The following is a 26,155-nucleotide window of genomic DNA, read 5'->3' as shown; positions in this document are numbered from 1 at the left end:
AAAAAAAGAAAGCAAATGCGTGCAGCAGGGATGGAACGATTCACTTTCCTCACGTTTTGGTTCAATGATGCACTTCCCTGGTGTCTGATTTACTTATTGAAATAAGTAATATATTTAAAGTTTAGTAATTGGGTTTAGATTTCTGAAAAGTAAAAGCTGAATTGTTTGACTCATAGCTTCTGGTTTGAAAAGACACACACACATCCTTATTCACAAACACAACAAATTCTTGCAGCAATGTCGGCATCATTAAAGGCTCAGATCAATCCGATCCTGCATAGCTCTTCCCAACAAACTCAATTCACCTCCACTAACTGAATCCGTTTGCGCCAACTCACAAATGACCTCCAGCTATTGATCTCCCCGAGACTCACAGTCACACTTTAGAGCAGGGAGCTCAACAGTAAGATGCACCCGCTCAATTTTCCACAGGCATTTGCATAAAGCCCAATAGTTGATCTGGACTCTGGAAGTTTCCCATGAACCTGGGACAAGTTTCAATTTGTTGCAAACCTCCATCTGCTTCATCTGGGTTTGGCTGATAGAAACAAGGGAGCGCCAAACCAGCTCCACTGCATCCAACGCCAAGTCAAATTCAGTGCAGACAAAAACGAGCAAAACAAAGTGTTCCAAACACTTATTTCTGGCATGTATTTTTAAGAGCAGCTCTTTCAAAGACCATCAGAGCTTCAAGCAGACTCCCCTGGGTGAAGGGAATGGGGGGTGGTTTAATTTTAGACCTAAAGGCTCACAAAAAGATTCAAAACAGCTTAAAAGAAAGTGCAGGGGGAAAAGCTTTTACAGAAAAAAAGGAAAATGAGAGATCTCTTATAACTAGACACCAGTCGATACAGATAAATAATTTACTGTGTTGTGGACTCAGAGACGAGCTGATGGCTAGAGGCGAAACAATAGGAGACAAGTCAGAGGAGAAGGTTTGAAAACTGAGCTCACTTAAAAAAACAACCCAGAAAAATAAATAAATCTCAACCATCTTTTGGAGTATTTAGCAGGAAACTGGACGAAGATAAAAGGGAGAAAAGAATGAGAGCACACTGACAATCTGTCAGCCTTTACTTTTTTATTCATTTTTTTGCTTTTTTTTTTGTTTTAGCAGTTTGTCTTTGAAAAACTAAAAGCATTTCTTTCAGTTTCCTCATCGGGCAATTGTCAAGTAAGCCCTGAAAGCTCAGAGGAGGAAGAAAAACACTGAAACTGTTTGAGGGACTCTGAGGAGCAGATTGTATCCAAAATGGAAACTTTGAAATCTGGATTTTATTCATTCCGATGAGAGGAAGAGCCGTTTTAGATCTACCGCAGAGACTGTATTTCATAAATTGTGGCTGAGACGTTAACAGAATGACTCTACATATTTAACAGGCTGCTCTGACCTTTTCATTACATGCATGGATAACTACTCCTCTGAAACAAAACACCAGCAATAACGTCTTTTTTTTATCCGCACAACTGCGGAGAGAAAGATAACACCAGCCTCCTCTGCACCAGTGCAGGTGAAAGCCATTAAACATGAGTCATTGAGATTATATCAAATTCTTCTGCATCACAAAATACTGGGGAGTGTAACTTTTTTTGTTTGTCAGCATGAGAGGAGAGATTAAAAAAATTATTTCTAGGACTGAAGATAAAACATTTTATTTCTAGGACAGAAACGCAAATTATTACAAATTATTCAATTATAACAAAAGAAAACGTAGTGGTTTGTTTCGCTTGTTCTAATTTTTCTTTAAAAACTGTTAAGTTCTAGTTTTGGTGAAAGAATATTCATAATGACCTTTAACCTCTCTAATTTTGATATTGAGGAAATATAATTTTATGTCTGTTCATTTTAGCGAATAAGCACTAAATAATCTTCTTTTTCTATGGACGGGAGTTTTTTCGGACTCCAACTGTTTCACCATCTTCTACAAATGTTTTGTCATTAATATTAGTTTCGTTTATGTAAAGATAATGAGGTTTGTTTTTTTATTAATGTCCCTGCTTTGAGGGAGTTCTGTGGCTGTCAGCCAACGAACTGGTACATCAGGTCCTTTGTTCCAGCTTTTACTTTGGAAATCCAAGAAATTTTCCGATTTGCCTTATCAAGGTCAAAAGAAAACCTCTTGACTTCCAGATTGAAGCTTGTTTAAAAACAAAAGACAGTGGTGTCACGTTAGTTCAGTAGGAAACTACCAGGGGGATTTTTGCAAAAGCTATTAACTGTGGTGCAAAGTAACCAAAATAACACAAACTTATATTCTAGTTTTCTTTAACAGTTTTTTACTAGTTTGGCTGAACTTTATCTTCAGTTCTGATCTGAGTTAAACCACTGACTGTATATGAGAACTGGACCGTGTGACATCACCCAATGAAAAGGATTTTCTACCGGCTTCAACAAAATGTAGTCAATTCAGTTGCCATATTTTCACAATAAGATCATTGTCATTTTGGGACCAAAGTTATCAGTGATTTGGCAACCACTCCAGCCAAATTAGGAGTGAGCTTGTCAGAAGACCACACCTCTATCACTTGAAAGTGGGATACCCAAACGATTTGAACGTTTGACGCATTGACTATATATGAGAACTGGACCGATTGAGTTCGAGGTTACCCATGAAAAATGACTTCCTTCTGGAAGTCTTTTTAATTGTCATTTTTTCGCGATACGGATGTTACCATGGCAATGTTACAATATTGCCAATGTTAGACCGAGTGGTTCTGAGTCAACATTTCTATGGCAACCCCTCTAGACAATCAGGAGTGAGCTTGTTGAAACGCCACACCCCTACCCTTTGAAAACGAGCTCGGGAGAATCTGTCATTCAAACGCTTCGAACATTCAATGTGAGACAACATACTTTTATTGAGGCATCTGATTGGCCAATTTATAACTTGAATAGATTGTACACAATTTTAGAAAAATATGGGGGGAAAATAACATTTGTAAGAACATGTAAAAAGCGCAATAATGTCATTTGGTAAGAAACATGATGCAATATTTCCATTTAGAAAAGATAAAATTTTCATTGAGACAGCAAAAAAAACTTTTTTATGAAACATGGCAACCATTTATTGATTATTTCAACGCTAAATAAATAAGTCAACTTCTACTTAAATATTTAATTGTAAAATCTGCAGGGTATTTTTTTGGTTGTTGTTGTTTTTGTATTGTATTGTTTGCTAGGAAAAAAAACACACGCAAGAATGGTTATTCTGACAAAATTACGACGAGTAAAAGCTGTTTATTTCTCAATAGAACTCTATGCGATTTTGGCTTCTTGGAACCAGCAGGTACTTCCTGTTTGGAATGATAGGGGGGAGGGGTCACTCAGTCCAGTTTCCGTATGCAGTCAGAGAGTGTACCTCACCTTTCAGGCTTGTTTTCCCCACTATTTAGTGTTTTTTGGAAATGCCAGGGATCCTTAACATCATATCTGGTTAAGACTACTATTGAAACAAAATCTTTCCTCAGTTTATTCAATTAAATCATGCTTTAAAAACACTGATTAAGATCGTGCAAAACTTTCCTGGTTCCTCAGTCTGCACAAGCATTTTTAATAGAATCAGAAGTTTCTGAAGTCTTATTTCATGTTGCAAACTGAATTTACCCTTCAGAAATCAAAGCCGGTTGCATGACCATCAAACAAGGCTTTGCGTTTGCCATTATCCAAGTGCTAAAACCAAACAGAAACACAAATGCCGCCACAGATTTAGAGTTTACAGTAAAAGCTGTGTTCAAGCAGCATGTGGTTTGCAGGCAGTCTGCCCCTCCCTCTCCTGACTTAGCATAACTAACAGGATCAGACCCACTGCTGGGACACAACAGGATCCGTCTTCACAGGCTTTTCATTCTGACATAATTTTAACTGGAACAAGGAACGCGCCATGACGCCTACTATAAACAAATTGACTGTTTTAGGTCGTGAAAAGGAGGCTGACATCTGTGAAGAGGGAGGGGAAAAAAAGAGCGGGGGGATTTTTGCAGGATTAGCATGTCTTCCTCCTGATGCACAACAGTAGTGGCTTCATGAAAAACACGTTTGTTTCCATGCTCTAATGGGGAGCGTCCAGTGGACAAAATGCATTAACACACCTCTAATGGCCTAAACCTTAAAACTCAAAATTGGCTCAACTGTTACCCATTTGTTGTCCCTGACACCAAACCTTGACCCTCTGAGATATCATTGCTGTGTGGGAACTTTGGCTTGGTTGCTATGGTGATGAGAACTGCGAGGACAGAGTTTAATTTGAATATGTTGTATAAAGTAGTGTAGTTTTCAGTATTGTCATGGGTGCGTCACATTTTAAGGGTAAACAGTAGAATGCTTAACATTTTCACAAACATAAATGTCTCTCTTGGTACATTTTTCTCTATCTGTGCAGAAAAACAAATTGGAAAACTTCGGTCTGCTTTGGAATATCTGACATATTGAACAACAGTATCGGGTCCCCTGATATAGAAGATAATTTCTCCTCAAGAAGTAAACCTTTGACTTCCGGAATGAAGCCTGTTTAAAAAAGAAAGATCAAATACAGTTCACCATAATCGCTAGGATCCTGTTATATAACATGATGCAGTCTTTTATTTGACAGGGAGCACTATTGGTACATTTTTTGCTTATTTGGGATGGATTATTTATTTAAATCATAATTGTTATTTTTAATTGTTGAATTAGAAACTAGGTATAAACAGTGATAAGGGTCTTAGATTAGAGATGCTGAAAATTGTGTTTTTGGTGTTTTTAACATGTTCTTGTGGCATTTTTCTGATGGTGGAGAGCAGAGATTAACAAAATTAAGCTTAAAATTGCATTTTTTGCTTTTTTGAGTATTTCTTTATTCAAATCATTGTGAATCAGGAGCAGACAAAAAAGGCATTTGTTAATAAGCGTATTAGTGATTTAGAAAATACACTAGGTGGGCCAGAAGTTCCCTGCTCCGCTCTATTCTGATGCATCCACTTGCAGACAAATAGATTCATGTACATCTTTGTTTTCCTCGTACAAGCTGGCATCTGGATCAAAATTGTACGGCTGGATAGCTCAAATGTTGCTCACCATTTTTGTTGCACTGCTAATATTAAGTTGGGGTTCATAGGAGAGAGTGTAAAGAGAGAACTCTCAGTAACTGGGAAGGGAAGGGGGGGCGGGGTTGTTCTGCACCAACAGCCCTGCCCACAACTCAAACAAGAAATTCTGAGGAATTACTCAGAAATTATGTGATAAAAACAACACAGGTTTTTGGATTTTTGGCTAAAAATGGCATCATCATAATTAAAATACCACTGCAAATTATTTTAGAATATATCAAAGGATGATCAGTGTCTGTCTTTAACAGATGATTAACCAGCTAAATGAGGAACCCAACACAGCAAAAAGTACCTCCTATGCTTCGTTCACAATGCACGTTTAGCCCATAGGGTTCAAACTGCATGAGCATGGAAGGGTTTCCTCATATTAGTGTATTGCTACTGTTTACTAGCTAATGTCAGCCACCTGCAGTTGAAAGAGACTTGGTGCGAAATGTCAAAACAATGCAATCTGCTAAATCTTGCTCCTGGCTCTTTCTTTCATAGCTCTGTTCCGACATATGAAAGACTTGGTGTCATGGAATTCCGGCCGGGCACATATACATACAAATTTGTACATAGAGCCCAAAGATGGTCATAGAAATGCGAATGCCAGAGTTTTGAACACGAGAGTCTGTAACGCACATTTACGTCGATTTTTCATTGGAAGTGACTGCTTGAATGCCCGTTCCGAGGGCTGTATGAACGTAGCTTTACACAATCTGATTTGTCTCCAAGACCTTATCAGTAATTTTGGTTTTTTTTCTAACAGTTTTACAGGTTTATATTCGACACAAGCTTTTTGCCCCATTAAAGAAGAGACTAAATCAGCTGCATTTAGACACAAACAGAGCAATTGTTCTGTTTTGCCATCTGTGGATAGGTCAGCGCCAGCAGCGGCCGCAGCAGCAGCAGGATTCTCCTCTCCTGGGAAAACAGAAACAGAGTCTATCTGTTTAGATTCATCTTCTACAGACACACATGTACAACGTTCTCTGACATGTTGACTTACCGACAGCAGATATGAGCAGGTTCCTACATCTGGAAGTTTCCTGACGTTTGTAGGAAGTAAAGGCATTTGTAATCTAACACTACAGTTATTATTCAGACTGAAAAGTTGACTGCTTCTAATAATAACTGTTTATTTTTTGGGAAGAAGGCTCCAGAGCTTGATTACAAGAGATGGAGATGGAAGCCAAACAATAAAAAACGGGATGCTGGTGTGGACGAATTGCAGACAAAAACACACAGAGCATAAACACTGCATTGTAGGAGTCATGATGTAAAATGTTCCCTGTGCTCATCCTGGTTTCCTCTTCAAACGTCTATCTCTTTCATCCCACGTGTTGTTTTATCCCAGACCACATGACTAAGGCAGGAAGTTCGCTCCAGTTGGTTTTGCCTCTGACGTGTGAACCAGTTTTCCTTTGCCATCCTTCATCTCAGCTCTGTTGAGGCAGATGTGTGAGTAAGGGATTAGTCACCAACGGTGTGACTTTATGTGGTCGATGTTAAAGCCACAGCTGCGCACATCTGGATCCAGATGTTTCTCATTAATCTTGCAAAGCAGCAACACACCTTTTATTTTTTTCAGCCTTTGTAATTCACAGATCATCTTCACAGAAGAAGATGATCATCTTCATCAGATCATGTACCCCCTGTTATGAGCAGAACCAGAACAGTTCTAATGAAGATTAATTTTGTCACCAGACCCAATTAAACAAACTCATCAAGAGTTTTTTTATGTGTTGAAAAAAAACCTTTTCTTATAAAACGTTGCATTTTGTCTTCAGGGAGGTCAATTTTAAAAACTACACACTGCTGCAGCTGGATGAAGAGTTTTCCAGGGGCCGTGGTTTGGACGTCGGCGCCCGAGCTTGGAAGGCGGGCAACGTGCTGCTCTTCTTCTGCGATGTAGACATCTACTTCAACGCTGATTTCCTCAACACTTGCAGAATCAACACACAGCCAGGTAAGCCACGCCTTTCTCATTACAATTCTCTTTAGCTTGTAGCAATAATTCTTTTGATCTTAAGCTTAAAAAAGAATCAAAACTTAAAGAAAAGTTTATGTTAAGATACATACATACATTTTTTTTGCCAAAAAATATTTCAAATCTATTTTTTAATTTTAGACAACATTTGCCAAGATGTTATTAAAAAAAGATAAGTAGTGTTTAATATCTAGTTTTGAATATCAATAAATATTTGTCCAAGTATAGAAAGGCCTTTGACTTAAAAGGGAAAGAAAACAATGGACTTGAGTTTGGATTAACACCCTTGTTTGACCATCGGATCTCAGGAAGAGGAACTCCTAGATTTGGTGACTCTTAACAGTAACACTGTCGCTCTGTGCGTCAGAGGAAGAAACAGCTTTCAGTCTAGAAATGAAGACAGTTGAGGTCACGTTAGCTGCACCAGTAATGATAAGACTTTTCTTCAGTGGTTTGTAGTATATTACTCAGATATGCTTGTTTAGAATGAACTGAAAATCAAGACCTTTTTAACTGACACTGCTGTCTCTGCAGGTAAAAAGGTGTTCTACCCAGTCTTGTTCAGCCAGTACAACCCGTCTCTGATCTACGGAGGTCCAGATCACATCCCGCCTGTGGAGCAACAGCTGGTATCACAACAGTTCTACCTTCTTTCATGTCTTCTTTTTGAGCAAGCATCTCTGAGAATTCAACACCACTTTGTTTCTTTTCCCAGGTGATCAAGAAAGACACCGGGTTCTGGAGAGACTTTGGATTCGGCATGACTTGCCAGTATCGATCCGACTTCATCAACATAGGTGCATTACCAGAGCAGCAACAGCCCCTCGTTCTCATATCCACTGCAGTAATATCCACTGTTTTATTAATGCAGAGATTCATAAATAGTGGCTCCTGAGGGTTAATTATCTGTGTAGAGGCCTTACATAACCCTTCAAAATGGGCTTCCTGAATTGCAGTAAAATATGCTCACTGCTGTGCTAATTGTGCCATAGCTTAATGAGTATGGAAAACATCAGACATCGAACGCTCCCTATCAAATTACTTTTCATATCATAGAGGAGATTTTATTATATTACTCTGCATTAAACAATTCTGAGCAGCAGCAACACATATTAGCATCTCCCCAAGTCCTCTCCATCTCGCACTGGGTGAGGAAGATTTGCTCTCTAGACTGATTTACATCAGTTTAGTTTGCCTTCTAAGTGAAGCTGCAGTGTTTTACTGATGAGTGCACATGCAAAGGAAATCAGACGCACACACAAATTCAGATTGCTAAAGATTTAGGGCATTTTCCGTGATTTTTGTTACATACATCTAGATGTAATAGTTTTAGGAATCTAGGAATAATGATGCTGCTGGCTGAGCACACACACACACTTTTTACTTCTGTCACCCTGGTCAAAGTTGCAGGTGACAAATTCATATGTTCAAAATAGCAGCTTTTCTGTTGGTTTTTTCTCGATAGCAACTATATTAATTTTTGGTCGCCTAGCGGTGACATACAGATCTATGTCATTTTCAAAAGAATCAGCAAAAGTACATTTTTGGATTTCCTTGGCAACCGAGATGTTTTAGTTAACCACACCCACAGTCGTAATAGGTTCATATTGTACCTCATTGTACCTCAACGCTTCATTCAGTTTGAGCCAACGATTCATGTGTTACATTTTCACAATGTGCTGGTAAAAAATATGCAAGCAACAGGGGAATGCCACTTTTGCAAGCTCGCCACAATAAGGCCGCTCAAAATCTAGAAACTTTAAAACCAACATTTATTCCAGAGTAGCTTCCCAATGATGCTCAAGAAGTTTAGAGGCAACAGACTGAAATCTCTAGAAGGGGTTTAAATTTGTAGCGTGTCAAAATGGCAGGCTTTTCCCAAAGGTCAAAGGTTAATGAAACTTTGGTTATGGTTGTAGACTTAAGGTGGTGGTGTGTTTGTGTGTAGGGTGGTGTAAATTCCTATATTGTGGGAAAATGTAAAAGTTACCATATTTCACACTTTACCACAAATTGTCCACCAATTTAGACCCAATTTGTAGACCCTTTGAGTATCCCATAATAATTCAAAACTTTCTTTGGATATCCGCTGAGGTGTGTATTTTTGGTTTGATAGTGGATTTTGAAATATTTTTTGAGCTCATACGAGACTTTGGTCCCATTCATTTTTTGCCCTCTGTGATGTCATCATTTCTGCTCAAAGGTGCAGGAAGAATAAAGAATTTAGAAAACATTCTGGCCCTTGTAGTCCAGGACTGCTGCGGGTCATAACTATTCACTTTACACTGACTATTAGATATTTAAGATTAAAAAAAAAAAAAAATAGATAGATAGACTAAAATAGACTTATTAGATGGTGTTATACTGAAGTATAAGTTTTATTTTACTCCAGGCGTGAGCCCTATCTTGGAAACTCTAACCTTTTTCTGCCTGCTGGCATTTCGACAGATGGAAAGAACTCCTCCTGATTCTTGGCCATTTCTTAAATACGTTAGTTATCATAAAAAAATGCACAAAAATCCTGCCTCGTGTTCAAATTTGTGTTTTATCTTTGTTTATCCCTGGAGCTAAAGATAAGAAAAAGATATAGATGTGGAGAGATGATGTGATCAAAACAGATCTGCTGGGAATGAAAGTCAAGCTGCGTTTCACCATCTTAAGACGCGTTTGGACAGGATTTACAGAAAAATAAAACTTTGTTTCTTTTTTCCATAAGAAAAAATAAACCTCTCAGAAAATAAGATTGAATCCAGCAGATCTGAATACAATTTTTTCCTCTGTTTTGTCAGGAGGTTTCGACATCGACATCAAAGGCTGGGGTGGCGAAGACGTCCACCTGTACAGGAAGTACCTGCACAGCAACCTTCTGGTGGTTCGAGCCCCATCGCGGGGCTTGTTCCACCTGTGGCACGAGAAGCACTGTGTTGATGAGCTCCCGCCGGACCAGTACCGCATGTGCATGCAGTCCAAAGCCATGAACGAGGCCTCCCACGGCCAGCTAGGGATGCTCTTCTTTAGGCAAGAGATCGAAGCTCATCTCCGCAAGCAGAAGCAGCAGCCAAACGCCCAAAAAATCTAAAGACTGGAGGAGGACGGGGTTTAAAGGACTGCAATCTGTTTAAAAACAATGTGATGAATGCAAATATCCCGCTGTTGCGTCTGCAGCTATAATTCGGTAGATGAAGACTTGACTTTTGAGATCATCTAATTGAAGTAAAACAACCACAACTCAGCAGATGTAATTAATTAAATTAAGGACTTTTTAGATTAATATTTGTTGCCTAATTTTCAGATATAAAACTTCATAAATGGTGTGCCTTATGTGATAAAAGAAGTGTTACAACAGAAGTTAAACTTTCTTTATTTAAATCAACAGAGCCCCCTGGTGGTCTGTAGTTGAACAGCATGTGAATGAACTATCTTTGCAGCATCCCTATGTGGTGGGGAAATATTTATGACATTAATTCTAAGCCAGCACCCCTTTATTCTTTATTTATTTTTAGATTTATTTTATTCTTATTTGACAAAAGTCTCACCTGAACTATCAGCATTTTCACTTTTCACAGTTTATGTGAAAACTATTGAGTGAGGTCAAATGAAAATAGATTTCTTAAATGATATTTGAAAGTACAATAATTTCCCCGCCAGAATTGTATTGTTTTATGTTTTAACCCCTTAACTTAATCTATTGCTACAAAAATGCATCAAACCACAAAAGCATAAACGGGCAGAATAGTTTTATGTTTTTGGCACATTTTCATTGTTGTGGGGTAATATGAACTAAATGTTCAACATTATTGACGATGACATAAGTCAGAACCAGACCTTAAAGGTTTATTTTTGTATGTATGACTTGGCAAAATATATGCTAAAATATCTTCTGTGCAATAAAAACGAATATTTCTTCTTAATAGACGAGCTGTCAATTTAAAATGTTACTTAGAAGGCTGTCAGCAGTTTTATTTTATTGCTGGATTCCTACCAGTTTTACGTTTTCTAGATCTGTTTTCATTGAATAACAAAAAATGGGGGCGAAAAATTGTTTAATTGAAGTTTTTGATTTTTTGCCAGAAAGGCTTTGATGCAAACATCCAAAATATTTCTTTTCATTTGTGAAGTTGTTGTTTTTACTTTATGTAAATGAGCTCAATAAAGATTTTTGTCCATTGTACATACTTTCTGTAAAGTACCAGCCAACCAGAAAGTATCAGTTAAGATGATTAGAAAACAGAAGCTAATGCTAAGTTGTATATTTTATTCTTTTACATTTGTTTTTTTTCTCAGTGATGAATGTACAGGATATGTACAGATTTAAGTGAATAAGTTTAAGTTAAGTTGAATAAAGAGGAAAACTATCAGAAACAAATAGAATTACAATTAAATAGCAACCTTTAAAAAATACAGTTTCTGTCTAAGTAAAATAAATTAAACAAAAAAAACTTTTATGGTTTTCTAATAAGAAGAATGTACTAATTTAAGACAAAAAGCTTTTTTTGTGGCTTTTCAGTGACCTGTAAGAAGAAAAATTATGGATTTGTACTAATTTTTGTAACTGCAATATAATGTTTTACTATGCAAAAAAAAGTTCATTTCTGTTTTGATCATTTATTATTTTAAGCTTTTAGTTTTTGTCTATATCTCTGTTCGGGTACAGAGCAATTTTCCCTTAGTTTTGTAATGAGCTAAGATTATCTTTTTTTTGTTTTTTGTTTTTTTACTTCGATGTCCCTTTAGGCGCCCTGTAGAATCTAGATGGAGCTATTGAGCTTAAAATCATGTCATATGATAATAGTCCTCTTGACGCTTATTGATGCAAATATGCATCAAACCACTTCAACTCCAAAATTACCAGAATTTCAATGAAATTTAAGTAAAAGCAAAAACATAAGTGATTTTTTTTCATAGCTCGAAATAAATTCAGGCGCCAAGGAGTAAATACGGTTCTAAATAGTATCACAGAATTAAAAAGCATGTCTACTTAAATCACAAAATGTTTCACAAATGTTTTATAAAACATTTTTATGACCAAAGTTATTTACAGTTTTATTATGTTGTCTCTTTTATACTGTGACTAACAAGGCTTCTCTTTTAGAGTGACTGTGGTGAAAGGCACAAGTGTGACATCCTAAGGTCACGAGGTCATGTAAGACTAGGATACTAAACACAGCTTCATGTATGGCGCCATTGTTCTGAGAGCAAAACTAAATGGACAATCTTATCAAGGAATTGTGTTGAGAAACTCACTCTAACGTAGTATTTTAGAACAGCAAGAGGGTTTTCTGTGATTATAAGCGTGTCATTCACTTACGTACCAAAAAAGACCCTACATTTGCGAAAAAAACCACATGGAAAAGCTACAACCAACAGCTACATTCCTTCTAATTTGTAGGTGCTGTCAAAATGAATGTGCATTTTTAAAGCATGTAGTTACTCTTTTAGCTGGCAGTGACTCATCCTGGAAGCCCTGGGGTTGAAATTGACACTTCCTATCATTAACCTGAATCACCGTTTTAGGTTTAGTGCCAAAAGTATGACATGAGCACAACTGCAAATGTGAAGATTCTGAGACGTCCAGGTCACATCATTGCAGGATTCTGCTCTTCAGGACAACAGGACTTTAAAATGTTTATCTAGAAGATTTTTCTCTGTTCATCTGTTCTAGAATGGAAGAAACAGCAAGATTTCCTCAAGATGAGCCGTTTAAAGCCCGTAAGCCCCAAAGAACAGAGTCCTGCAATTAAAAAAAGCATAACATGAGGGGAAAGTTGCCTCAGATAATTCACTTTCTCATTTTTTTTTGTGTTTTCTTAGATATAAAGGCTTTATAGTCAAGTCCATGCCATATTATAAAGTTATTTAATGCAAAATAACTAAAACAACCACCAAAACTACTCATGATTATTTTGATTTTCTTTTTCATTCCATTGTGCAACTAAAATGACTATAGTTTACAGATTTGATTACAGTCTGTGACAAACTATTTATAAAGCTCACCATAACCACTTATCTTCTAAATAGAGAAATGATATAAATGTGCATTTTGGAAGCAGCAGTTAGAACTTTAATTATGTCTGAAAGGGGAGTTGATGGAGCTGGTGCACCATGAAAAAATAAACTGAAACAAGTATTTGTAATGGAAACATTGAGATAGATGCTTTTAACCAGAGATGGAGTGGAGTAAAAGAATATTTTTACATTTAAGCTTGATGTTGAACCAAATGAACAAATGAATACAAAAATGTATGCATATGTATGCAAGATTGTAGACAAGCACTACAATACCAAAGTATTCGCTCAACCCTTCCAAATGATCAGAATCAGGTGTCCTGATCACTTGGCCTGGCCACAGGTGTTTACAATCACTCAGCCACACTCAGGCATGCAGACTGTTTTCACAAACATTTGTGAAAGAATGGACTGCTGTCAGTGAATTCCACCGTGGAACTGTTATAGGATGCCACCTGTGCAACAAATCCAGTGGTGAAATCTCCTCGCTCCTAAATACTCCACAGTCAACTGTCAGCTCTATAAGGAACAAAATGGAAGAGTTTGGGAACAACAACAACTCAGCTACGAAGTGGTAGGGCATGTAAACTGATGGAGAGCATACTGCAAAGAGGTCATTGGCTTTCTGCACAGTCAATTGTTACAGAGCTCAAACATCCATGTGACCTTCAGATTAGACCAAGTACGGTATGCAGAGAGCTTCTGGGAATGGATTTCCATGGCCAAGTAGCTGCATCCAAGCCACACATCACCAAAGCGTCGGATGCAGTGGTGTAAAGCACGCCGCCACTAGAGCCTTGGAGACGAGTCTGGATTTGAAGGTTGCTATGTAAACAGTACATTTCAGACTGCATTGTGCAGAGTGTGAAATTTGGTGGAGGAGGAATTATGGTGTGGACTTTGGCTTGACCCCTTCGTTCCAGTGAAAGGAGTTTTGAATGCTTAAGGATACCAAAGCATTTTGGACAACCTCGTGGGAACAGTTTGGAGTGGACCCCTTCCTCTTCCAACATGACTGTGTACCAGTGCACAAAGCAAGGTCCATGAAGACATGGATGACAGAGTCTGGTGGGGATGAACTTAACTGGCCGCCTGCTCAGAGTCCTGACTTGAGCCACCTTTGGGATGAATTAGAGTGGAGACTGAGAGCAAGGCCTTCTCGACCAATGCGCTTTTGGAAGAATAATCAAAAATTCCTATAAACAAATTCCTCAACTTTACGAACAGCCTTTCCAGAAGAGTTAAAGCTGTAATAGCTGCCAAAGGTGGACTAACATCATATTGAACTCTATAGGTTAGGAATGGGATAGCATCTGTGTTCATATGTGAGTCAAGCCAGGTGAGCGAATACTTTTGGTAATATAGTGTAGATCCAACGAATGAATGGAAGATGGAGGCTCAGTTAAGATCTGGCTCCTTTCTCTTTTTCTTCTTTTTTTGCCCCCTGTCTTTGTCCTTTTTTTATGTTTGTTGTTACGAATGTGTATAAATGCATACCATGTTTGTTTATTGGATGTTGTAACATTTTGTTTGTTAAGTGGTTAATTACGGTGGCCCAGAAAGGTCACAACACAACACATTGGTTTAAAGACATATATTTTGAAAAAATATTTAAATCTTTTGAAAGAATCTGCAAAACTTTGATTTCTTCTCTTTGTTTCTCTTTAACCTTATGTTTTACTTATATTTTTAGATGACTGAATAGATATTTAAAAGATTTTCATCAAATGGAATTGGTGTTTTTGTTTATTAATCTGCTAACAACATAGAGGTAAAGGAATATAGGAAAGTGGAGGTGTTTATAAATGTTTTTTCTTCTCCCTTTACCTTTTCCCCTTAATTTGACTAAACGAGGGAACGTAAAATCAAAACAAAACAATTTTTTCGATATTTAGTATAGGTATCGCATGTGTTTCATATTTACGAACTTTTATGTGAGTGCTTGAACGCAGCACAAAGCCCTGACGTCTTTCCGTCTTCGGAACTTTTCGGCTCCGCTCGGCGTTGCCCTCGGCTCATATGTCCACGGCCAGTGCTTCAGCTCAGAGCAGGTGCCGTCCCTCCGTGACATCATCGTTTGTTGTTCTTTTATAAAGAGCTCGGCAGCCGCCACTTTTACCATGAGCGCCGCAGCGGCACACAGGCTCTCACCAACGCCGAGCAGACTCTACCACAGCCGGGGCGAGACATTTTTGTGAGCGTAGTGCAGTTGGCCGCGTGCGGCCCATTTTAGTCGTTTTATTTTTTTTTATTCTTCGCCGTTTCGCCACATTGAATGTGACTCACTTGGAAGTAGCAGCTTCCCCCGCCTCACCCTGACCCTGAGCTTTATTGCAGCAGAGGAACCAACACCGACGAGCCAACATGTTTGAGGCGAGAGGAATCCCTTTTGTGCTGCTCGACGTAGTCTGCCTCGTTCTCGGTATGTTCTTAACTGTTGTTGCTTGGCGTTCGTCATAAGCGGATTTGTGAGGGAGTGCTTGTTGTAATCCTGTTTGCCATCACGCGAGAGACATTTTTCATGTAATATATAATAATCACCTTTTTGTTTATGGTTAAAAGTTTTTAAAGCAGAAAAAAACATTATTGCTATATCCAGTTAATGTTCTTGTAGTTACATGATCATGTGTTCCTGTTGTCACATTTTATGTCATATGTAAATATGAATTATTTGACAAAGAAAACCACTTTTGTTGAGTTTGAATGACCCATGAAATTAAATAGAAACTGGGTTTGGTAGGGAATCTGATTGTGAACAAAATCGAATCCATTCAGCAATCTGGCAGTGCAATCCAACTCTAATTTTCATAAATAATAGTCCATTTTGTGTTAATAGCATGGGGAACATCTTAGACTTTGCTTACTCTGTCATTAAAACAAACCCAACCTGTATTTTAAACAGCTCAGGACTGTATTCATTTGGCACCTAAAACCACATTTGTTGCTCAGACGGGATCTGAAAATCAACCCAGAACTTGGACTCCAATGTTTCCTTCACTTCTGATAGATATTGAAGTATTATTTAGAAAATCTGTAATTGGTTGATCAGATTTGATCCTTGGTGCTAAAATTCCATTTACCTTGTGCTGTAGAATCCCCACGCCGGAACACTTCTTGTTTAAATCTGACCCACTTTAGTTGCGTTTTTGTACCAAATTGCATAGTAAAAGTCATTTGTTAATGTTAGAATCAGCTGCTCTGAAAAAGTCTTATTTTTATACCAAATACTGCAGTTTTTTTTTAAATGTGCATAGCGTAGTTGCATTTTAAAGGAACATAAATTGTTTTTTCTTCATTTATGTGACTAAAAAGTGTCACATTTCCTCCTTTTAATTTCTCAGACTTTTTTGTGAACAAGCTGAACATACAGAAACCTTAAAAGACCAGATAATTAAAAAATAAAAATAAAAGAATTTTTGAACCTGAAGAGCATCATGCTGTCAAACTTGAACATGCAAGAATTCCAGGACGAGCAGTTTGAACAGTGATCCTCAGGTTCATAGGAACATTCCATTTGGTTGATGCAGAAAACAGTGCAGCCGAGAAAGAAGACCTCCATCATATTTGGTGTGGAGAACACAGAGACGAGTGAATTCCTGGGAACTACAGGACTGTTGTAACCCAGCATCTTTCAAGGCAAAAAACAGAATCTGAGGCGAAAGTTTGCCATGAAAGAGTTAGGCTCCACCTTCACGCGTGATGATCAGGATTATCTCTACGGCTTCTTTTCACGTCGTTAACCAAAGTGAACAATTGGCTTTTCTTTGCTGTGCAAAGGGACAAACGAGCCAAACAAGCGCAGAGATGACAGGGCGTTGCATGCAGACTTTGAGCTGTCGTACCTAATTAGCACAATCTCTTATCTATGTGGAATTTTATGGAAATGGAGCTCCTTACCACGTCCGCATGCCTCAGCACTTCTCCAAAGAGAACATATACATGCTACCAGTTTTATGAAAGTGCTTTTTCTTGGCTGATGCAGCCTCTGTGCAGCTTTATGCTAACATCAAAGCACTAAATTGGTCAAATTTAATTCCAAGACTCAAAGTTAAGTTTTAAAGAATGTTATGATGGTAAAACAAATCTCCTGTTTTGACCTTTGAAGACCCACTCTGATGATGTTTATCATTTTTTTTAACATGTTCTTGTTCTTTTCTCATGATTTAGCTCATATTTACAGAAATTTAGGCTCAAAACTGCATTTCTGAGTCTTTCTTTATTCAAATTGTTGTGAATCAGGAGCAGATGAAAAAAATTCAGTTTTGAAAAAGAGTTAACTTGTGACGTAGAAATTCGCTGGGGAAGCCACAAGCTCCCTGCTCCGCCCCACAGCGGGGAGGGGAAGGGGGGGCGGGGTGGACCTGCGCCAACTACTAATCTGCCCACAACTCAAAGGCAAAATTCGAATGTAGTGCCACTCTCCAAAAACTGTGTCCAAGAAAACGACAATTTTTTTTCAACGTACAAAATCAAACTTGAAAGACCACTGGGGGGGGGTCGCTTTGACAACAGATCAGAAGATAATCGGAGTGGGTCTTTGGATACATTTGTTTCTGCTTCTCTGTGTTTAATGTTGGTCTCCTCCTCAGAAGCCCCGCTGTGAAAAATCCCCACATGTATTCTTTGTGCATCTCTGCCCTCCTCCAGTGTTTAACCGATCTTTTCCTCCACAGGAGGTCTGCCTCTGGCAGTCTTTAACCTCGGTAAGATCCGCCCTTATCAGGTGGGCTTTTTCTGTAGCGATGACAGCATCAGGTACCCCTTCCACCCCAGCACAATCACCTCCACGGTGCTCTACACTGTGGGCTTCGTCCTCCCCATTAGCTGCGTAAGTTGCACGCTCATCAGCGCCCCGTTCAGGGAGCGTAGAATTAGTCAGACTCAGGTGTAAGGCTTTTATGATGCATTGCCATCATGGAAATAGTTCCATAACATTTATCAGGGAAGGTCCGCCCTCCTGCTGCGCTGGCAAGTCAAAATAGTCACTGTGAGAAAGGTCTGTCAGGGTTGATGAGGAGGTCCAGAGCTTCAGAGGAGGATGTCCACTTAAAAAGATGCAGCAGGTTCCACAACTGACCCGGTTCCTTTATGTTTATAGTTAGTAATCTGATAAAAAATCCTAAAACATTTATTCAGGTCGTCCAGCAAAACTGATCTGGTAGAATGAACCCAAACTACTAAGAAGACTGATCGCTGACCTTCACCTCAGGGCTCTTCATGAACCGTCAGAGCTGCTGTTTGACCTGCATTTTCTTCAGACCAGCTGCTGTGGACCGGAGAAGCTGACACCTTTCCTGAGTGGGACCCCTGCTGGGCTGCTTTTGTGGTGTCAGAGCTTCAACTCATCAGTTAGTGATGAGGGTGACATTTCAAATAACCACAAGAGCCAGAGTTTTAACGGGAAATGTCTTTAGTGGGCTCAGGGAATGACTGTGCAAGAATCAGGAGCTGAGTCATGTCATGTCATGGAGCAGAACACATGAATGAATAATTGGAGTTGGTTTGCAGAAATCTGATGCCAGCTCTTCAGGACAGAGCTCGAAGAAGAAAACAGGAGCTCATTTTCTCAGAAATGTCTTTTGCTGCGACTTTTTTTTTTCCACACTAACACTTTGAACCTACGTTTAACAGATCGCCGTCGACACGTTTAACGCCGCTGCTCTTACTGAAAGCTGACCAGTGCGTCTTCAGAGGACTCAGCATTATTTTTTCTTCTCACCTGGCTGCGGGTTTCTACTTTTCACAGGCACACAACTAATGCATGATGGGAAGATGTCTTGTTCTTTGGTAACCTATTCTGTTCTTTCTCTCTCGTTGCTTCCCCACTAGTTGGACTCCCGTTTGCGATTCTCAATTTGAGGCACAAGCCTTTTCGCCGGGGCTTTTACTGTAATGATGATACTATCAAGTACCCGTTTAAAGAGGACACCATTTCCTATCAGTTATTAGGAGCCGTTATGATTCCCGTCACAATACTCATTGTAAGTGCATCTGGTTTTCAACAACAGTTCTTTTTATTCCTATTTCCTCTTTGCCAATCCTACTTTCCAGATTTAGCCCCCCGCTCCTTTTTGTTTTCATTGCTGTGACTTTTTACATTTCTAACCCTGTGAGCATGTTTTCTTCTGATAACTTTCTAGCAGCCGCTTCTAGAAAAAATCCCCCCCCCCCCCCCTGATATTTCAGAGGGGAAGGTAGTATACTTTTGGAAGCTTCTCTGCCATAAATGACTGTGCAGCTGCAGCAGCAGCAGCTCGCTGGGAGACGAGAAGCTCTTCGAGTTTAGCTGATCAAATCCCAAGAAAATAAAACTAACTTTTTTCCCCCCTAGAACAGATTCCAGTAAAAAAAAAATAATCTCATACTAACTCTACAATTAAAACTTCAAACGTGAACTTTTTCTGCAAAAATTGGAACAATGAACCTTTTAAAGAGCGAGTCATCGGATCAGCGGGAGGAAGTTTCTTCATCGGTTGTGGTCAGAAGGTGGAAGCTCGTCTACACGAGCAGAAATATTTGTACTTCAGTAGAGAAACATGTGTTGACACCGAAAACAATTGTCTTTTTAAGTGGACATCCTTCTTATGGACAACTAAGAACTGTAAAAATAGTGGCCAAAGCGTTATAATTTAGCAATCATTACACAGACTAAGAAAAAATTGTTTTGACTTTAATTTTGAAAAACAGCCATTTCATGGAATTTCTTAAATTTGTAAGCTGCTTTTTTAAAAAAAAAAAACTTTGATAAGATTCCCGTTTAGTTTAGATTAAGGTGCTATTTTCAGGAAAACTTTTAGTTTTGGAGACAAATTTGCTTTGGAAAAAAAAAAGTGAAAATAATTTAATCAAATCCCTGACTCTAAACTCTTGTGAATTTGAGTGATTTCCTGTTTCCTCCTAAATCCCTAAAGTATTCTTCTTCTAATTCCTGGATGCTGTTTCTATGATTTGGACTATTTCTTTAGCTGTCTTTTTCCCCGTTTGTAGCTGTTAAAGCCTCTTTTTCTCCGCCTGCAGATGATCATTGGCGAGTGCCTTCTGGTTTACCTGAACCGCCTCCACTCAAAGTCCTGCTTCGGCAGCTATGTTGCCCGCGTTTACAAAGCCGTCGGCACTTTCCTCTTTGGTGCCGCCATGAGTCAGTCTCTGACAGACATCGCCAAATATTCCATCGGACGGCTGAGGCCTCACTTCCTGGATGTGTGCAAACCTGACTGGACACGGATCAACTGCTCCCTGGGGGTTTATATTGAAAACTTCACCTGCACCGGAGACGCCAAAATGGTCAACGAGGGGAGGTATGTATCAACTCGCTCAAGGAAAGATGGTAGGGTTTTTTTTGTGACCAACATCCACCCAGGTCATCGTGCTAATGACCTTTCAAAATAAAGTTCCGATTAAGGGGAAGAGACTTGTACAAATAAAGAAATGGAGTTAGTTTATGTCTTTCATGGGGCACCCTTGAGTCTTTATTTACCGTAGGTCATTCCTTTCTTTGGGGCCAGTCGCTGTAAAAAGAACACAGGAAACTGAAACAATTAGCCCTCCAGAATAAAGTAAATATTTCAGGGACACAAGGTGAAGCAGGGTGAAAGAAGTGTCATGATTTAAACCGTCTGTATTACCTCATGGTCTTTAGATCTTAAACATTGATGTCATTGTCAGTGTTCTGGAGGAGTTCTACAAACATTATTCCAACTCTATGCGGTCAGGGACTTCTTATAGTGTCATGGATGTTTATTTTGAGGAAAAACCTACAGAATGTTCCTCCTGATGGACTGTTTCGTATTGCCGGAGATTTCAACCATGCTCGTCTCAAGACTTTGCTTCCAAAATTCTATCAGAGAGAACAGGCTGGACCTTGTTTGTGTAAATGTTGCCGTGTATTATGCAGAGCCCCGCCCCCTCTTGGATACCCAGATCACATTTCTGTTAGGTTGGTACGGTTGTACGGGCTGCAAATCGGTTCTAAAACTGATCAAAACCTGGTCAGCCTTTTGAGTTTTTGAGTGCTCTGACTGAGACATGGAGGCTGTAACCTGCGGCTGCTGTGTTGACTATAGCCATTACAACAGGAAGTGTACTGATGATGCGACTGTCTCTAAGACCTTCATCACTTGCTCCAACCAGAGGCCATGGATGATCATGAAAGTGCATTAAAGACAGCAAGACGGCCACTTTCAGAACAACAGAGACTCCTGACACATGTGGAAGGGCGAGGAGCTGAAGATCATCACCTGTCACGCCTCCTGTCCAGAAGCGCTGAATGACTTCTAGACCTGGTTTGAGGCACAGAACAACACATCTCTCCACCTGTTGACCAGGTGCTCTGTCACAACTCTTTTGGACATCTTGGTGGGCAGCTCCATCATCCCAATGTGCCTTAAGACATCGATCGTTGTCCCTGTGGCAAAGAAGTCTTTGGACTGCCGCCTCATTGACCATTGTCCTGTCGTATTCACACCCGTTGTGATGAAATGCTTTGAGGCACATTGAGTCAAAGCCACCATCCTTATTGGAACTCTCAGCGTCTGCATATCGTCCTGTTTCAAGGACGATGCCTTCACCATTGTGCTCTTTCTTGCCCTCACATACCATCAGACGGACGGCTGACCCTGTGAGCATGAACATCTCTCTACCCAAGGAATCCAGGATCTCTGAACTATGATACCCCAGTCCAAGGGTGTCAGACTCCAGGCCTTGTGGGCCGACCTCCGAAAACATTTCAGAAATCTTGTCTTATCTGCCGCTTATTACCTGGATCAGGTGTGTTTTGCCAATCAGAAGCTACCATGGCAGATTAGTTGGAAAACATGTAGGACACTGGACCTCAAGTCCTGGAGTTTGACACCTGTGCCCCAGTCCATCTCCATCAGAAACATCCAGCACCTCCACACTGAGCTCTGGAGCTCAACAGCACTGTGTACACTGCACACAGTCCACCTTGTTGACCCAACCACAACATGACCATAGTAAGTCTCATCAGCCAATGACTTGTCTCTGAATGCCCATCTCCACTCTCCATCAAAGGATCCTTTGTGGAGATTTGTCAAGTGCACCAATCTCCAAGCAAAGAACTTCACCTGCTCACTCAACACCAGCTCCACCACCAAGAAAGCCCACCAATTCCTGAGAAGTCAGAGGAAAGTCCTCGGCCAGGAAACTTCTTTTTTGTTTATCCTTTGAATTGGATGATTGAGAGGTTAAATCAGAAGTGAGATAGCAGAACTTTAGTCCCCGCTGCAACACGAAACATCTATTCTTGTGCAGTAAAGTGTTTTTGGTCAGTAGATTACTCATGAGTGAAGCTAAGGTCTCACAGCAGCTGCTACTTCCACACTCTTTGTTCCCAAAGTGTATTTTTCTTGTGACTTTCACGAGTTGGAGAGTTTCTAAATATAGCTGCATGTTTAAGAATGGTCTCATGACCCACCAGAGGTTTGAGCTGAACTCTTAATTTCACAGTTTAGGATTTTCTCTCCATTCCATCTGAACAAATGAGGGTTTTTCCATTTTTGAAAGAATTAAATAAAACTTGACGAGTCATTATGAAAGTTTGGAGTTAAAAAGTGAAGAAAAGATTTTTTTTTTAAGGAAACAGTCGAGGAGCAGCTCCAGCACACACGAGTGGAGAAATTAACGCTGAGCAATAATGCAGGAATGCACAGCTTGTTTTCATTGCGGTCGGTTATCAGCGCAGAGCAGAGGGAAGTATGATGGGAGGAGAGGATTTCCTTTTCTCATTCTGCAGTTGGCGCAATCGCAGAGGAAAACAGAGAGTTGGGGTTTATTATAAAGGGTGTAAACTGTCTCGTTCAGCTTTGCCCATAGATTCCCTCTATGTAAGTGTTAGGCCTACACTCTACGTTTAGAGGGGTGCGGCGAGTCGCAGATGTTTTCTGGAGCCATGCTATCCATCTGCTGTTTCTAATAGTTGGGCAGCAGACATTTCTCAGCTGTCTGGGAGGAGTCTGGCTATGAAAGGCAGATAACCGGGCTTTTAGGATTAACGTCAGGGCCTATTATATTTCCAGCTGCTAATAGACCCAGTGAAGTGCTGCAGGAGGAGGTGGTGAGGTTAGGGTGTCCTGCCTTGCTTCATCTCTCTGTAATATGATTCCATTTCACTTCAATACAATGTCTAGGAAAGAGAAGCGAATTATCTTGACTTGGAACACTGGAAAACATGTCCTTGTGAAGAATAAATAAAAAATATATATAGAATACTAGAGGTTTTTGCCTGTTATGACTAAATCTGCCAATGGAACTACTAGAATTTTTCTAAGTAAGATTTGATACAATAAATTGTGATTTCCAGCACTTTTAGGACAAAATGAAAACTTCAAATAGCGAAAAAACAAACTATATTGTTACGATTATGTGAAGTATTATATCTTCAACGTTTAAACATCTTTCTCCTCAAATGTATCCTGTTTTAAGCACCACAACTCCTTATTTCTCCTTTTAAAAAGGTTTAATTACACATTAGATACATTTGTTCTAGAAATGTACATAAGTCAAATAAAACTCTTTAGTTTCCCAAAATTACACAATTCTGTTTCTTGAAATAAGACCACTCACCATCCGAAATAAAAAAATAAAACTTCTGCTTAAAAATATTATGCAAAGAAAAAAGAAAAGTTTAATTCAATATTTTGCTAAAACTAAGTTTTCCAGATCAAATGTCTCAACAAATATATTCATGATTTATTGTCAAGCAGTTTCATCTCAATGGAAAGTTGCTAGCAAAATTGTTTTCCTTATTTTAAAGTCCCACTCTGATCAGCTTTTGATCCATTTTCAAAGTGTTCCTAGTGGTCTTTTAATTGTGATTATGCCGTTTTTAGCTAAAATAAAAAAAACCTGTGTTTTCTAGGACATAGTTTCTGCAGAGTGGGTAAAAATTCACCTCCGAGTTTTGGGGGCAGGACTGATGGCGTGGCACTTTTTCTAATTGCTTTTTTAAAAATCTGCTCCTAATTCACAACAATAAGAATAAAGAAATACCCCGAAATGCAAATTGAATCTTAATTTACTTTATACATGTCCCCTATCATGGAAAAATACCAGAAGAACATGTTAAAAACCCAATTTTCTTTGGAGGAGGTGTTTAATATACATCACCCTGATGGTTGTTCTTTGTGTTGCAGGTTGTCCTTCTACTCGGGACACTCCTCCTTCTCCATGTACTGCATGCTGTTTCTGGCTGTAAGTTCCTCCAACCAGCCCACTTCCATTCATTGACCAAGTTATATTATGCAACACTGATATTTATAGAGTGGTTAGTTTGGCGTAGATGACTAGAAACAGGCCAAACCAGTCTGTGGGTTCAGACCTTTCATGTCATGTTACTGTGGTTTAGAGGAGAAGCTGCTGGTGACTCTTCCCCAACATCACCTGTGAGCAAATGTGCTTCAACACTGAGGACAGATCAGTATCACTGCTTTTACTGCAGCGCTCCGATTCCTTCCAGAGGAGCGGATATAAATAGACAGAAAGACAAAGTCCTGGCAGCAAGCCCTAAAGTCCACTCTGCTGTGCTCACAAATGACAATCCCTCAGATTTACATGAAGCGATTTTACGTCACGGCTAGAGCAGCAGGAAGAAAAGTTTGTTTCCTGGTTGTGATTATAATGATGATAATAATGGATTGGATTTATCTGCGCTTTTCCAGACACTCAAATCCCTTACAATGTGTCCATTATTCATTTATTCCTCATTCATACTTGGTGATGGGAAGCTACTGATTTAGCCACAGCTGACCTGGGCCAGACTGACAGATGTTTTAGAAGGTTGAGAGTGAATCATCTTGCAAATGATTCACTCCCGGTTTTGTTCCTCAGCTTTATCTGCAGGCTCGGCTCCAGGTTCAGTGGGCGCGGCTGCTCAGACCAACCCTGCAATTCTTCCTCATCGCTGCTTCCGTGTACACGGGACTCTCGAGGGTGTCCGATTACAAACACCACTGGAGCGACGTGCTGACCGGACTCCTGCAGGGGGCGCTGATGGCTCTGCTGGTGGTGAGAGCTCAGCTAACCTTTTTCCTCGCGTCAGAACGCTTGTGGTTTTGGTCTTGATCGAGAAATGCAAATTTCTGCTGCAGGTCTTCTTCGTCTCAGACTTCTTCAAAGTGCGTCCAGACTCCCGTAAGGAGGCGGAGATCCCTCACAGCACTCTGCAGGAAACGCCCACCAGCGGAAACCACTTTGAGAGTCCCAACTAAGCTAAAGGAGCAGCGGAGAGCTCTGCTATGGAGTCCAAGCTCTCTAGCCTGTCATCTCGCCCTGTCACCCAAAACTCTGCATGGACTTTCCATTCCACCCATCAGACTCCAACATAAGCTACAGTGAAGGAACTCCAGAAACCATAAATGGCCTGCTAAGATTTCTGCTGATCTGCCCTCTCCTCCACCACTCTCCCACAGAGAGAACAGCACTGAAGCGACTGACACTCACTGAAGTTAGAGGAAGAGGAGAACCATTGCATGATCTGCAGAGGCAGAGTGGGCTTGGCTTTCTTGCATCCGCACACTAAAGGGTTTGACCACTACTGGCTGAGAGGACAGTTAGAAACCTGTGAATGTAACCCTGTTTCCCCCTTAAAGGAGTCAGTGCGCTCAAGGATCTGATCTGGGGTCAGCTTGGAGCCTCCAGAAGAGTCTAGAAACGCTCGCTCCTCTGACCTCCTCACAAAGAGGGCTAAAGGCAGGAACGTTCTCGCTGGAGGTTAAAAGCTGATCCCAGATCATAGGGCGGGACATGCACATCTGGAAGCACCGTCTCCAGGGCCACTGCTGTTCTACCTCCAGCTGTTTTACCTGCTGATGTGGTCAGACAGCTGTAGAGCAGAATGTCGGTTAGAGTCTCATAATGCCTTTTGCTGGACTGCTGTGGCTGCTATTAAAGCTCCTTGTGTATCAAATGCAGACAGACATGCTTTTGTATCATCTGTATGCAAAACATCATACAGACATTTATTGAAAAAAACATGTTACAAATGTCTAAACTAAGGAAAAATAAAGCCATATTACTTATTATTGTGAACTTGAATGAAACCTTTTCCTGTTCTGTGAATGTTTGCTCTGGTTTGCT

The 26,155-nt window shown here is 39.8% G+C and overlaps 2 protein-coding genes across 3 annotated transcripts in view; both read left to right on the top strand.

The window, feature by feature from the left end:
* The window catches only part of csgalnact1 (chondroitin sulfate N-acetylgalactosaminyltransferase 1), a 31,874-nt gene extending 20,646 nt beyond the window's left edge, over positions 1–11,228 (top strand). Inside the window, exons 5-8 of the mRNA XM_011481587.3 lie at positions 6,858–7,036; positions 7,592–7,686; positions 7,773–7,854; positions 9,847–11,228. Coding sequence (XP_011479889.1) covers positions 6,858–7,036; positions 7,592–7,686; positions 7,773–7,854; positions 9,847–10,136 — 646 coding nt within the window. The 3' untranslated portion in view covers positions 10,137–11,228. The remainder of the gene's footprint in view (positions 1–6,857; positions 7,037–7,591; positions 7,687–7,772; positions 7,855–9,846) is intronic.
* Positions 11,229–15,073: 3,845 nt separating this feature from the next.
* Positions 15,074–26,107, top strand: plpp1 (phospholipid phosphatase 1). 2 transcript variants are annotated; one of them, XM_004074576.4, is made up of 6 exons: positions 15,074–15,485; positions 18,893–19,044; positions 20,081–20,361; positions 24,214–24,271; positions 24,908–25,084; positions 25,168–26,107. In XM_004074576.4, exons 1-6 carry the CDS (start codon positions 15,428–15,430, stop codon positions 25,285–25,287), a joined length of 846 nt encoding a protein of 281 aa, XP_004074624.1. In that variant the 5' UTR covers positions 15,074–15,427; the 3' UTR covers positions 25,288–26,107. The 2 variants fall into 2 exon arrangements, with proteins under 2 accessions (XP_004074624.1, XP_004074625.1); XM_004074577.4 differs by lacking the exon at positions 18,893–19,044 and adding an exon at positions 17,737–17,891 and having other exon boundaries at positions 15,077–15,485; positions 25,168–26,103.
* The last annotated feature ends 48 nt before the right edge of the window (positions 26,108–26,155 follow it).

This window comes from Oryzias latipes, chromosome 12 (assembly GCF_002234675.1).
Source record: "Oryzias latipes chromosome 12, ASM223467v1".
In the NCBI taxonomy this organism is placed as follows: domain Eukaryota; kingdom Metazoa; phylum Chordata; class Actinopteri; order Beloniformes; family Adrianichthyidae; genus Oryzias; species Oryzias latipes.
The sequence above is the reverse complement of the archived record's forward strand: the minus strand, read 5'-3'. Positions and strand labels throughout refer to the sequence as shown.